The sequence below is a fragment of the Bidens hawaiensis genome, unplaced genomic scaffold, assembly GCF_021521415.1.
Source record: "Bidens hawaiensis isolate Kalapana, Puna unplaced genomic scaffold, B.hawaiensis_p1.1 tig00023827_1, whole genome shotgun sequence".
NCBI classification, from domain to species: Eukaryota; Viridiplantae; Streptophyta; class Magnoliopsida; order Asterales; family Asteraceae; genus Bidens; species Bidens hawaiensis.
Window position 1 is genome coordinate 340025 of NW_027493748.1, and position 13681 is coordinate 353705.

At 33.4% G+C, this 13681-nt stretch overlaps 1 protein-coding gene across 1 annotated transcript; it reads right to left on the minus strand.

Moving 5' to 3' along the window:
- Positions 1-11890: 11890 nt before the first annotated feature.
- Positions 11891-13418, minus strand: LOC143568189 (transcription factor RHD6-like). Its single transcript, XM_077054402.1, has 5 exons — positions 12806-13418; positions 12619-12726; positions 12429-12494; positions 12290-12355; positions 11891-12190 (listed from the first exon to the last, which is right to left on the minus strand). The coding sequence occupies exons 1-5, from the start codon at positions 13370-13372 to the stop codon at positions 12065-12067; spliced, it is 933 nt and encodes a 310-aa protein (XP_076910517.1). The 5' UTR covers positions 13373-13418; the 3' UTR covers positions 11891-12064.
- Positions 13419-13681: the final 263 nt, after the last annotated feature.

The window sequence follows — 13681 nt, forward strand, 5'->3', positions numbered from 1 at the left end:
GGGCCAGCCATGTTATTTGAGTCTTTCCTATCCATGTTATTTAAGTCCAGCCCATCCATATTATTTGAATCCGGGCCAGTAACAAAAGGTTAAAAAATAGCCCAGATACAAATGAATTATTTTTTTTTAACAGCCAAGCCCAATTGAACCCTATTACCCTAACATTTGATCATAATCAAATAGATAGATTGGGCGTTGTTTTAGTTTTAGACTTTTAGAGTCTTGAATTCAATTAGAAACTGAGGTTTGGCTTTGAGGAGGCACTCGACAATCAGCATAGACGTTTTACAATTGAAGAATTTAGCAGACCAGGTTCACAATTGCATTTCACCATTTGTTTTTACTTTTTTTCCCAATTTTGTAGGTTAGGGTTTGGATTTATAGGATAAATTGAGGGATACGTTGACTCGTTGAGTGTGTTGATATGTCATAACTCATAAATTTTACTATGTTAGGTTAATTTGTTAAATATTTGTTGTGTTTATGTGTTAGGTTAAATCATGGTAAAGTTGAAAAGAATCGACTCTTTTTTCAAAAGAAAAGTTGATGAAAATCTCGCGAATACCTTGGTGATTTACATTGAAAAAGAACTTACTGAAAGTTTTGATTCAACATCTGTAGTTGATGAGTTCAAAGAGCTTAAAGGTCGTTGGGTTGAGTTGTGAATCTTTTTCAGGTACTCATCCTTCTCCTTGCATCTTGTTTTTGTTGTTTAAAATATTGATTTCTTTTTGTGTAAGAACTATAATTTGAATGATTGAATTTAAATTTAAATAATTGAATTGGTATTTGATTTGAATGATTGAATATAGTTTTTATTGACCCGACCAGAACCGGATTGCTGACCCGAAACATGGTGTAGGGGAAAAAATATTTTTGGCTCTCGTGAATTTCGGGCATTCTAGATGTTCAAGATCCGTCATAGAATGGAGTAGTGGTTAACATGGTTATTGGGAAGATTCAGTCTTGGCATCTTTTTGCGGGTTCAATTTCTTGGCATCCTTCCTCATCAAGGTCTCAGCCTTAACGTGGTTTTTGGTTAGAGTAGCAGCAAGAAATATGGCAACATGAAGGTTTTACAGGTTGTTACACAAGACGGAGTCTTGGATTTGCATGGGCAACCCGGCTATGCACTTATCAATGGCTCGGGATAAGGGGTCTTACCAAATGAGGAACCAACAGACTAAGCTTGTGGAAACAGTTGTTGTAAGTATCACTATCACCACTTTCTTGTTTAACCATCCAAAACTCGGCTTCCAATCTTGGTATTTTATGTTTCGGGCAAAAATCCTTGAGTATGATATCCTTGAGATTGTCCCACGGCATAGCCATGGCGACTTCGGCTCCACGGGAGTGTTTCTCATTGTTCCACCAAGTAAGTGCTCACATTTCAAAAACACTTGAAGCATATGTGGTTTTCTTGTCCTCGGGACATTGGTAGTGGAGGAAAACGCTTTCCATGTGCTTAAACCATCGGAGGAGGATAGTAGCATCCTTATCCCCAATAAACATGGAAGTGTTAGCATAGGTGACTTGCTTGTAGGAACAAGCAACCGGGTTTGCGGTTGTGGTGGAAGCATTGATGGGTTGCAATTGACTAATGAGTTTGGGGAGCTTGTAGCCATCTCCTTGGCAAAGTATGAGGCTATTTTCTTTTTTGAGTTCCTCTTGTTCCTTTGCGGAGAGTACATAGCGACTGAAAGACATTATATGAACGCAAAATTTGAAAATTTTATGAGATGAGGAAATTCATGAGGTTGCTATGAAAATTAAATAAAATAATTCATGTCTGGTCATTATTTTAAGGTTGTGATTGTGATTATGATTGAGGTTAAGGATTTAAAAAATTAAAACATTCTTAAATAAAATATGATAGAAATAAAAAATTTTGAAATTTTATCGGATAATTGAAACATCCATGAACCACCATGGATTTTCTTGTTTCAATTAACAAATAAAATTTAAAATAATTGAAAATTACTGGTTGGATTTTTCATGAACCACCCCTTTACTTTACTCGTTCATTCAACAAAACGATAATGAGAAAACCGAGTTTAGCCACGTATCACCCTGAATTCTGTTATAAACGAGGGATATAGTTATCTTTATTCAAGATAATCACTTGACTACTTAAAGCTTTTAAGTATGTGATACATTTTTTCTTTGGCCTATAATTTTGAAAACTATGTTCAGATTTAAACCCCTAGGAAAGAAATAGTGTATTTTCTTTGATTCTCGGAATAGTTTTGTCAGGGTCCGTTCATAGTATTCTCATCCTTCCAGTTACTTCAAAAACCCGTCACACCTTCCCCTACTTTAAGGAAGAATGGAAAATAAAAATCAAGGGGATTCTTAACGAATTTCCCAAAATAAATAATATCTAAAGCGTGAAAAGAATTTTGAGCATGAAGATAAACCTCGAGTTATGTATGTGTGCATCAATTATTTTAAATTTAAATAATTAATTTAGTAAACTAAGACAATCAAATATAATAAACAATTAGGCCGCGTAGCACATAAGCGCGTATGGGACCTAAGCATGCTACTAGGTCATTTTTTCTAACCACCTATCTTATACCATTCAGTTCTGATACAAATCCGTCACACCTAAACCTACAGCAGAAATGCCGGGGCACAACTGATTTCATAGTAGCACGTAAGACACTATAAATTTTTAAGTGACATTATCTAATTATTTAAATTCAAGCAACCAATGTGAATCACAAAATTCAAATCAAACATTATCCAAAATAAACAAATTCAAATAAATATTGTTTGTTTTCTTGATAACCTGAAGGTATCCAACTACTTGCTTCATCTTCATTTATCTCATAATAATAAATACAACACGTATGAAAATAATTTAGTCAACACATAGATGGTGAGCAAAACAAATTTAATATATATAATAAATAAAAATAATTCCTACGTGGAAACATAACCACAACAATAAAATTGCTGCAATCACATACAATAATAATACGTTCATCATGACACTAGGTCAACCTACTAAGATGGTGTAAGATCTTACTAACGAGGATGGGGATAAGGCCACCAACAATATACGTTTAACAAATAAGCACTTTACATGTTAAAAAATAATTGAGCAATTCACGTAACGCATATAATGGAATTGCATTTGAGGCTGTGAAATATTATTATTGAGTTTATACAATACATGTTGTCCCCAAAACATAAAAATTAAAATGGGGATGTGATTTACTCACCATAAAATATAAATCTTAACAAGAAAAATATTTAAGCGAGTTGGTTAGTTCCACGAGGATTCCGACTATTTTTGCCTATAATTAAATTTATCTATAATATATATAAACGAAACCCCTAAAATCCTACGTGTCGCAATGTGGTCGCTCCTTCCTTTAATGGAAGCCACCAGATTGCTTGATTTTTAAAATAGACCTCTCATTGATTTAACCCAAATTCATGGGTATGGGTCTTACTAAAACCAGAAAGCTCTTAAACGGGTTATAACATCTCATTAAATTAAAAATTAATCTTAGCAATTATTTGATATGAGCATCCTATAAAATAGGGATATACTAAAATTTAATATCCAATTCAAAAATAAAAAGATATTATTTATAATTAATAAACAATTTTATAGTAAAAAACATAAGTGAGTTATGGTCACCAAATCCAGATAGCTTTTAAACATATTATAACATATCATTTATTTATGAAACCCTTTCATCATCAAATGCTTTATTTGTAAATGAAGGTTTCTTACGTATTTGACCAGAATTCACAGATAAGGTTTCACCAAATCCAGATTGCTCTTAAACGGGTTATAACATCTCATTATATTAAAAATTAATCTAATAAAATATTTGATATGAAAATCCTATAAAATAGGGATATACTAAAAATTAATATCCTATTTTATTGAAGGTTTCTCACGCATTTGACCAGAATTCATGGGTAAAGTTCTCAACAAACTCAGATAGCTCCTAAACAGGTTATAACATCTCATTATATTAAAAATTAATCGCATCAAATATTTGATATGAAAATCCTATAAAACAGGGATATACTAAACATTAATATCCTATTTTATTTAAAAAATGATATTATTTATAATTAAGAAACAATTTTATAATGAAGAAAATAAACGGGTAATGGGTATCACCAAACCCAGATAACTTTTAAAACGGATTATAACGTATCATTTATTTGTGAAACCATTTTATCATCAAACTTCAAGTATATTAATTATTAACTTCCTTAAAATAAATAAAATTAATATATATATATATACATATAGGGGTGGGATCTAGTGAAAACTCATTTTAAAGAGAAAACTTAAAAACACCTAAAAATATTTTATTTTTTTTTTAATTTGAAGTTTTTTTTTCCATTATTCTTATATGTTGTTATTGGTTCAAAAAAAAACACCTTGTCGGTAACCTTGTCAGTATAGTGCGCATGTGTAATAGTGTGTATTGCACATATTTGATACACACTATTGTATATATATGCAATATAAGACTAATACACACATCGAATACACATTAGTATGTATGTGTAATACAACATTAACGCACATGTGCACATCGACTTTTATTTTATTATTATTTTTTTTCCATATAATACAACATTACTACACATATACAATACACAAATATTGAATATATGCAATTAAACACTATTAAACTCAAAAATACATAGTAATACATATGTGTAATACAACGGTATCGCACAGTAATACGTATGTGCATTACAACGGATTTTTTTATTTATTTGTTTTATTTTTTTTCCAGCAAAGGGTAAGAAAATATAAGAATAATGGCAAAAACAGAAATTGAAAATATTTTTTTTTATTTTTAATTCAAAATAATTCTTTAGAAGTTTTTAAGTTTTCTCTCTAAATATGAGTTTTCTCTTGATCATCTCCCTATATATATATATAGGGTGGAGTTATAATAAGAAGTGGAGTGTGTATAAAAAGTGTAAGAAGTAATCTGGTGCATTAGCTTTGATTATCTGATGGTCCAGATGGAAAGTGTGTTTTGTAGGCGGTGTGTTTTTTTTTTAATTCTTGTTTTATAACACTCTAAGTGCATATTCCTCCAGTGGGTTATATTATATTTGGAAACAAAATTAAATTTTAACACCAAAAACACATCGTAATCTATATTACAATGTGTTTTCAAACACAACACCAAATATTAATCCATATGTAGAACACAACATCAAGAACACCATGAACAAAAACACAATTATATATATACCCATAAAAGATAAAAAAAACACACGCACACACACACTCTCTCTCTCTCATCCATCAAAACCAACCACCATTGTCACCACCCAACTCCACATCACCAGCCGCCACCGACCTCCGGCAACCATCATCACCGGAGTATTCACCGCCTATCACTAGGAGTGTTCAAATTCGGATATCCGGAGTTTCGGATATCCGAAGGTTTCGGATAGTCAATTTCACTGTCCGAATCCGTATCCGAAATTAAAATTTCGGATATCCGTTCCGATAGTGAAACGAATATCCGAAAAATTTTTATAAAAAAATCTTGAACATTAGAAAAGGCAGTAACAGATTTGGAAATATATAGCTCAAACAAATCTTTGAAACAAGCCTGTATCTAATAATCTAACAACGGAAATAGTGAAAGATTAGACGGAATGTAGAGGGCCGGAGTTGAAGGACTTAAGATTGTGAGAGACTACAATGGAGGTATGTAGTATGGAGTCAGGCCGCCGGCCGGCGTGATACTGCGGTGGAAGGCGGGGTCGTGGAAGGCGGATGGAATGATACGACGGTGGAAGGCTGATACGGCGACGTGATACGGCGGCGTGATACGGCCGGCGTGATACGGCGTGCACCTGCTACACATGTTCAAGAAAATGGGTTTCTCTCTCTTTTATATTGGTATTTTGGTTTATATATATAATTAAACATATCTTGAAAATAGGAAGATAATAAATATTGTTTTTAATTCCTAAAAAAAATAAAAAAAAATATGGACCATCCTATCCCTGTATGTTTTATTTAATCCAATGGTCCTAATCAATTCCTACACTTCTTAGAAAATATCAACTTTTTATTATAACCTTACTCTCTCTCTCTCTCTCTCTCTCTATATATATATATATATATAGGGTAAGGTTAAAATGAAAACCCACTTGAGTTGTGAAAACCCTATGTAACATCGTTTTTTTTTGTTACATGTAATATATGTTGTAACATTTAATACAAAGCATCGAAACATCGAAAACAAAATGTTTTGCTATTTTTTAACATTTTTTTACTAATTTTTATATATGTTTCAGGAGAAAGAAAAAGTTATATTTATATTTACATTTTTTATTCACTTTAATTGTGGACCACAAGATTTAAACATTAATTAAAAACATGTGGTTAAGAATGAGTTTTTAGAGTTTTCACAACTTAAGTGGGTTTTCATTTTATACTTAGCCTATATATATATATATATATATATATACATATATATATATATTAAAAACGAATGATGTAAAACAACCCCCATAATACGGGGAATAAAATCTAGTAAACAATATAAATAATCTAACAAGTATAAACGAGTAAAGAAATATGACATAACGGATTTGGGATTGATAGGTTTTAAGTAAGAATATAATTAAAATATTATAAGTTTAATTATTATTACTTTTAAATAATATATTTTTGGGAAAGTTAAACAAAACTTTAGTTTGAACATTTAATAATATCCGGTTCGTTATACGAGTAGGAAAAGATTGTGTTTTTATTATGATATTAACAATTATTATTATTTTATTTTTTTATATAATAAGAGATTTTTAATGCATTTAAAATTTAAAAAAAATAAATAAATAACTAAAAAAATCAAAAACCGGGCCTTAGGGACTCGAACCCGCTCCCTAGGCCGGTTCACAGCTTTAACAAAACATACGTTAGCCACCAGGCCAATGTCTTAACTTGATTACACGATGGAAACATAAATTGATAAATAGATTGTGTTAAAAACCCCAAGCTTTATAAAACCCTAACTTGATTTCAATCCCAACTGAGGATCAATTGCTCTTTGTCAATAGAAATTGACTTAGGAATTTTGATCCTTGTTCTATTACAATCAAGAACCATAATTCAATTACCTGAGAATGGTCCGAATTAAAAGTGAACATCGGGTTAGGGTTTCGGCCAAGAACACGAACGCAATATTGGTTTTAAACTGTTTCAGGGGGTGAAATTGACTTAGGGGATAGGTTAGCGCTGTTGTGAGCATTGTGTGGTTTCGTTTTAGGGATTTTTACATATTTCCCATTCCTAACCCTTTGAAATTACATATTTTCCCAAAATACAAATTTTTAATGCAAAATGTACAATGCTCTTTAAGCATGGTTTGGGGAAATATGTAATTTCAAAGTTTAGGAAGGGGAAATATGTAAATGCCCCTTCGTTTTATTGCGTGATAGGCGTGTATATATAGTGTAACAAGGTCGAATTAACCGTGGTTCGATAAGATCGAATATTTGAATTGATTAGCCGTCATATTCCAAGATAAATGACGTTTTAAATGGGTTTTAAATAAATTAACGATTTGATGATATCCATTCGTGTGATATCTGGCTAATTTCATGCAATAAATCGGGGGGGGGGGGATATCTATCGTCGACAAGAGGGAGCAAGGGAGGAAGAAGAAAGATTTAAATAATTTATAGCTAGGCCCTTGGTCTATTTGTTGGATGATCAAACATGGTACAAACTTAAGGTAGGTGTGTTGTTTGCAAACGTTTGATAGTTCAAAATAAACCAAAGGCAGGAAATAAAAACAGTAATATGTTTATTTTATTAAATGTGGAATCCGAATACAATCGGGTATATCCAACGAATACAATAATTTATAAATTGAAAATTTGACAAATATCACAGTTGACCCTTCAAACATATACTACGTAATTATAAAAAAAAAAGGAATCGTTAAGGACGCAAATTATTAGTAAAAATCTTATTTAATGAAAATTTTGATTGCCGGCTACTATTCACAAATTAGGTGCTATTCACTATAAAGAATATGAGCTTTAGCGGCGACAGTAGTAGCACTAATACCCGCGTTTGTTGCCGCCTAAAGGTATTATCGACAGCATGTCGCGGCTACTACCTAAACCATCGCCGCTAATGAACAGACTCACCGCTAATATGTCGCTGGAGACTTTGCCGGGAAGTTTGCACGAGGCAGATCCCCACATTTTTAACGCAACAAAATACATTTATTAATCAAGTTGAACTCGAAAATGATACTAAACAAGTTTAATTTCTTATCAAATCGACTAATTTACACGATTTCTACATAAAACTTCAATAGTGGTTAACAGTGGCTTAAGAGTTGGCTAAAGTTGCAAGTCTTGACGAAGCTTGGATCTTGAAGGTCTTGACGGAGCTTGAATCTTGACGGTCTTGATGGTGGTGGGTGACTGTCTTGAAGTGGCGGTTCACGGTGGCAGGAGGCGTTCTTAATAGTGACGATTGAGAGTGCAGGTGTGGCGGTCCGTTGAGGTTTAGAGGAAGAGAGTGAAGATGGAGATGTAAGTTTCAACCGGCAGCAGGTTGTAGATTTATAGGAAGAGGGTGAAGGCCGTTGGATCTATATCTTATAAGGCCATGAACAAAATATGTAGATTCACACGGATCAGGAGATTTAGCAACGCCCATAGCGGCAACGCCCCACCATGTCACCGCTAATGTCGTTGCCGCCACTAATGTCGGCGTCTCCAAAGCTTCAATTTCTTGTAGTTATTTGATATTACTATAATTTTGGATTAGAGATGAGATTTTTTTCCTGAATACCCGTACTTGTTCGGTATATATATGTACCCCTACTTATACCCATACATGTACTCGTCTATTCGGTATGGATATCGGTACCAAGATTTTAGGGTTTTGGTATTCGGTACTTACGAGTACGTTTTCGGGTATTTTTGTACTCGTTATGCGTTTGGAAAATGTGGAGATATTTATTAGGGTGTTCAAACACTCAACTCGTGTGTGTCATCTTCAAGCGGTTCAAGGCTTCAAGCGGTACTTGTTGGTAGCCATCGCGCACCGGTTCAAGGCTTCAAGGGGTTACCGTTGGGTATTATAATTTATTGAATGTCACACCGTATCGATACCCGCACCAACATAGCCATGTGGTACCAGTTTCGTATGGGTACCTGTATCGGTACCTAGATTGATTCAGTTTATTTGTTGCTCGTACCAGTGCGTTGCCAAGTTCAGCGGAGATAAAAAGAAAAGTGGTATCAAAATGGGCACCATACTGAAAGTACCCATAAATACCGGTACTCGCATCCGTACCATAAAATTCAGTACGATACTCGGTACCCAGTTATACTTGTTTTTGGTACGGATAGTTTAGGATACAAGTACAAATGCGAATACAATACCGATCTCATTTCTGTGCTGGATGCAATATAACAAACCACAAGAACCGTTTGTAAAATTAACTATGAAAAGTATATCAATCAATCAATCAATCATACCCAGTAAAATCCCACCGACAGCAGAGCTATAGGTAGGGTCTGGGGAGGGTGGGATGTAGGCACACCGTACCTCTATCCAAAGGAATAAAGAGGTGGCTTCCAGAAAGACCATCGGCTCTAAAAACATGTGTATGAAACAAAAAAAGGAAATCAAAGTTTAACAGTTATATAAAAACTACTACTAATTATAATAATATTAATAATAAGGTCACAGTTTAACCGCAATATAAAAGCTAATAATAATAATAATAAAATATGTAAGGGAAATATCATTATGGTATGTGACCTAAATAAGTTAAGTCTAAGCCCAAAGGTATTCAATTCTCTCTAAAAATCCTTAACTTTAATTCTACTTCTCCACGAATTCCTATCCTCAACCATGTCCTCGGAGAGGTTTAGGTTTATCAAATCATGCCTAATCCTCTCATCCCAAGTCAATTTCGGTCGTCCTCTACCCCTCCTCCCCTCTATAGTAATGTTTTCTACGGATCTAACAGGATTCGTGAACACAAAATTTGGTAATTATAATGCGGAAGGTATAACGATATTTATAGGATAGAGAGTGTTTATAAAAAAAAGGTTTTTGAAGGTAATCAGGCGTTTTTCATAATACGCTAAAGATGCTCATGGGCATTTATTGTGTTTTTCCTACTCTATATTGATCCCGCTTTAAATAAAGGGAAAAGTTAAAATAAAAGCGATACAAAAATGAAAAGTATGAGAAATATTGTGAACGCACACAAAAAACAATTCAAAAAAATTCAAAGATTAATAATAAAAGATCATAACTCAAAATATAAATAGAAATCGGAAAAATTTTAAAAACTAAAATGTTTCCCCCATCATTCCTAGGGGTGTTCTTCAGTTAATTTTTCGGTTTCTGGTTCTTCGGGTCGGGTTCTTCGGGTTTCAAAGTTTTAATTCCAGAGCCAAAACTCAACCCAAATCTGTCAAGGTTTCTTCGGGTTTGGGTTTTTTCGGGTTGGGTTAATCTGGTTTCGAATATCCTAGAAAAATAGAAAAAAAACTATATTGCTAAATTTAAATGTAACATATTCTTCTTTATGTGTAATGTAAATAAACCAATAACAAAACAAAAATAAACCGATAAAGCATCCTAAAAAAAGTAAAATTTAATAAAGTTCAGCCATAGTAAACAAGACCAACATAATCATCAGTATGCCGTGATTAGGGTGTCGGATTATAGTTGTTTTAGTCATAAAGTGAAACATTAATAAGCAATAAATATTCGATTCATAATTGCTGAAATGAGACAAAATTTCGATAATGTCGACGACTAAGGCTTAGCCTATAATACTTAAAATATATGTGGTTTTAAAAACTAAAAGTTTATTCGGGTTGACCCGAAACCTAGAATTTGGACCCAAGAACCAACCTGAATTACTTCGGTTCGGGTTCAGGTTAGCTTTTCTCGGGTTCAGGTTAGTTCCGGTTCGGATACAGGTTATTTCGGGTTGGGTTTTGGGTTTCGGGTAAAAGTGACAGCTCTAATCATTCCCGTTAAAACAAAAACGGCAAACAATACACAATGCCCAGAAATAGACACAATGACGAAAATGAACAAAAGACACAATTATAACTAAAAAAGACACAATAGATCGCAAAACATATCACAATGTTGAACAAAATATAACACAATGCTGAGTAATATAATATAATATTAAGGAAAAAAACACAATCAATGACGAAAATAAACACAAAACACAATAATAAACAAAATGACGCAATGATCCCCCCCCCCCCCCCCCCCAATATTGTGTGTGTTTTTTAAGAACAATGAAGACGGTGGAAACATTTTTGTGTTTTTATTTTTTTATTATTATTACATTTTGAGTTATGATTTTTTTATTGTTTTATAAAGTTAAAAGATAAATAAATAAGATAAGATAATTAAGCCATATTGAACTTTTGAATGGAATGTGTTTATTTTTCAGATCACCTAATCAGTTTTGTTAAAGTCAACCGTACTCGATATATTAGTTTATGCCAAATAAATATCAAAGAGATCCAAAGTGACATTTTAATTTGCTAGTTATTTAGTTGGGACTTAATTAGGATATAAGTATTTCGATTTAATGTAAATATGTAAAAGATATGATTAACTTAAGTCTCTTTATTAGTGTTGTAATAATTGCTAGTCGGTCAACGTAGAATGAAAACTAGCATTAACCGAGATTAACTGGAATTAATTGATGCCTGAGATTTTTACAACCATGCCCATTTCTATGATTCAAACATAAGCAAATGGCACACTTAAAGGGTACATGAATAAAGAAAAAGTCAAATATTATATTAATAAACACTTTGATTATTACTTCCAAATAAATGATCAAATGAACTCGGAGTGGTGTTAGATCTAAGCCTAATGTAAAAATGTAAAAATCTTTCTATTATAAGATACTATCGATGGCAAGAGTTTTGATTTAAAGGCATAACATAAGTTACATGTTATTACAAACAAGAAATAATTTTAAAACATCTTTTCAGTGTCCATATATCACCAAATTATTAGGCGTTGGATCGATTATTTGGAGCTTGAACTTCTGTCTCTTTGGGTAGATGAAAGTATAGCATCAATGGCATCTTTCACTTGTGAAAGCTCAGGTGGCTTTCCACCTTGCACTGGCCAGAACTCATCTGTTGCCAACACCTTCAGACATAATATAAAAATGACTTTTAGTAAATGCATGACCAAAGGTTCAGAAAATTAATCAGTCTGCAGTATATATTATTGAATTGGTTTCCTTACCTTCACCTGTAGCTGCAGGAACTTGACATAACTAATTGCTTTCTCTAACATGGTAACCAAATCAACCTGAAGTGAAAAATCAGTTGCATAAAGTATTGTTGAAAATGATAATTGAGGTCATAAGTTGTCGAAAAATTACCTTGGAACCATTTGGGACGAGATCCTGAAGAACTTTTAGCCGCTCGCTGATTCGTTCCCTTCGATTCTGTTACAAAGCAACACTTGTATTTATTTTTTATATGACTTTGCTTTGAGTTCAAGTAACCAAGTGTCGGAGTGTTTGTATACTGTTATAATTTCTTAAGACAAAAGAAATATGATTTAATTACCTTGGCTGCAATACTTTGCGGGTCTTTGGGTTGAGCCGGCTTTTGCTTACTCTTTTTTGTTGCTGAGTTGGTGGTACATTGTTTCTTGAATGCTTGCTCACTCTCTCCCTGAATTAGGTTGGCATTTCTTTCAAACTTATGCTTTTAATGGAATCTTGGATATAAATTAATAATATTATGAACTTACCGAATGAACTCGCTTATGCAAAGATGGTTCTTGCGTTCCAAGATAGTTATCAGAAGATGAAGGATTTGGCCATGCAAATGTGTCTAGTTCATCATGATTTTCTTTGATACTACCGCTTCGAAGGCTATTCATATTTTCGAGCAAGCGCATGCTATCAAACGAACCAGACCCAAGATTCATGAGCTGATCAGGGATCAGACTACTTGAATATGGCTGTTCATCATTCTCTTCAAAGTTAAGAAAACATGAACCACTTCCACCATGCATGAAATTATGATCATAGTAGCCCGGCTTGAAGCTTATAACCGAATGGCCTTCTTCATGCTGTAACTGTTGTAGGTGACTTGTAGGGGTTCGGTAAAGAAGCCCGCCCGAATTTGTAGCGCTCCCCGGGCTAGAAAGTGAAGAAGAGTTCGACGAACTTCCCGCAAATGTTCCTTTCTTTTCTGGGCTTTCAGTCTCTTCGAATTCGGTGTTCGGTGTTCCGTAGAATTTGTAGGATTGATGGACTAAGCCAGGCATGTGCGAAGAGTGATCATTAGGGTTTCTTTCTTTAGTAAGTGCCATTATTTAGATGAGAGTTTGACTTGAATTTGTGAGTTATGGGGAGGCATGTGGTGTTGTGGTCATATATATATATATATATATATATATATGTATATGGGGGTTTTCTGGGCAAAAGAATTAAATGAAATTAATTTAGGGATTGTTAGCTGTCAGTGCATGAGAAAATTATTATAGGAAACAGATGAAGAGACTAGAAGAAAACAGCAAAAGGGTCGCCGGATTGTTCGCAAAACCCACGTCTATGAGATTCCACACCATCCCTATAATTTAATTGCATGCATTTTTCTTAATTATATATAAGCACAAAGT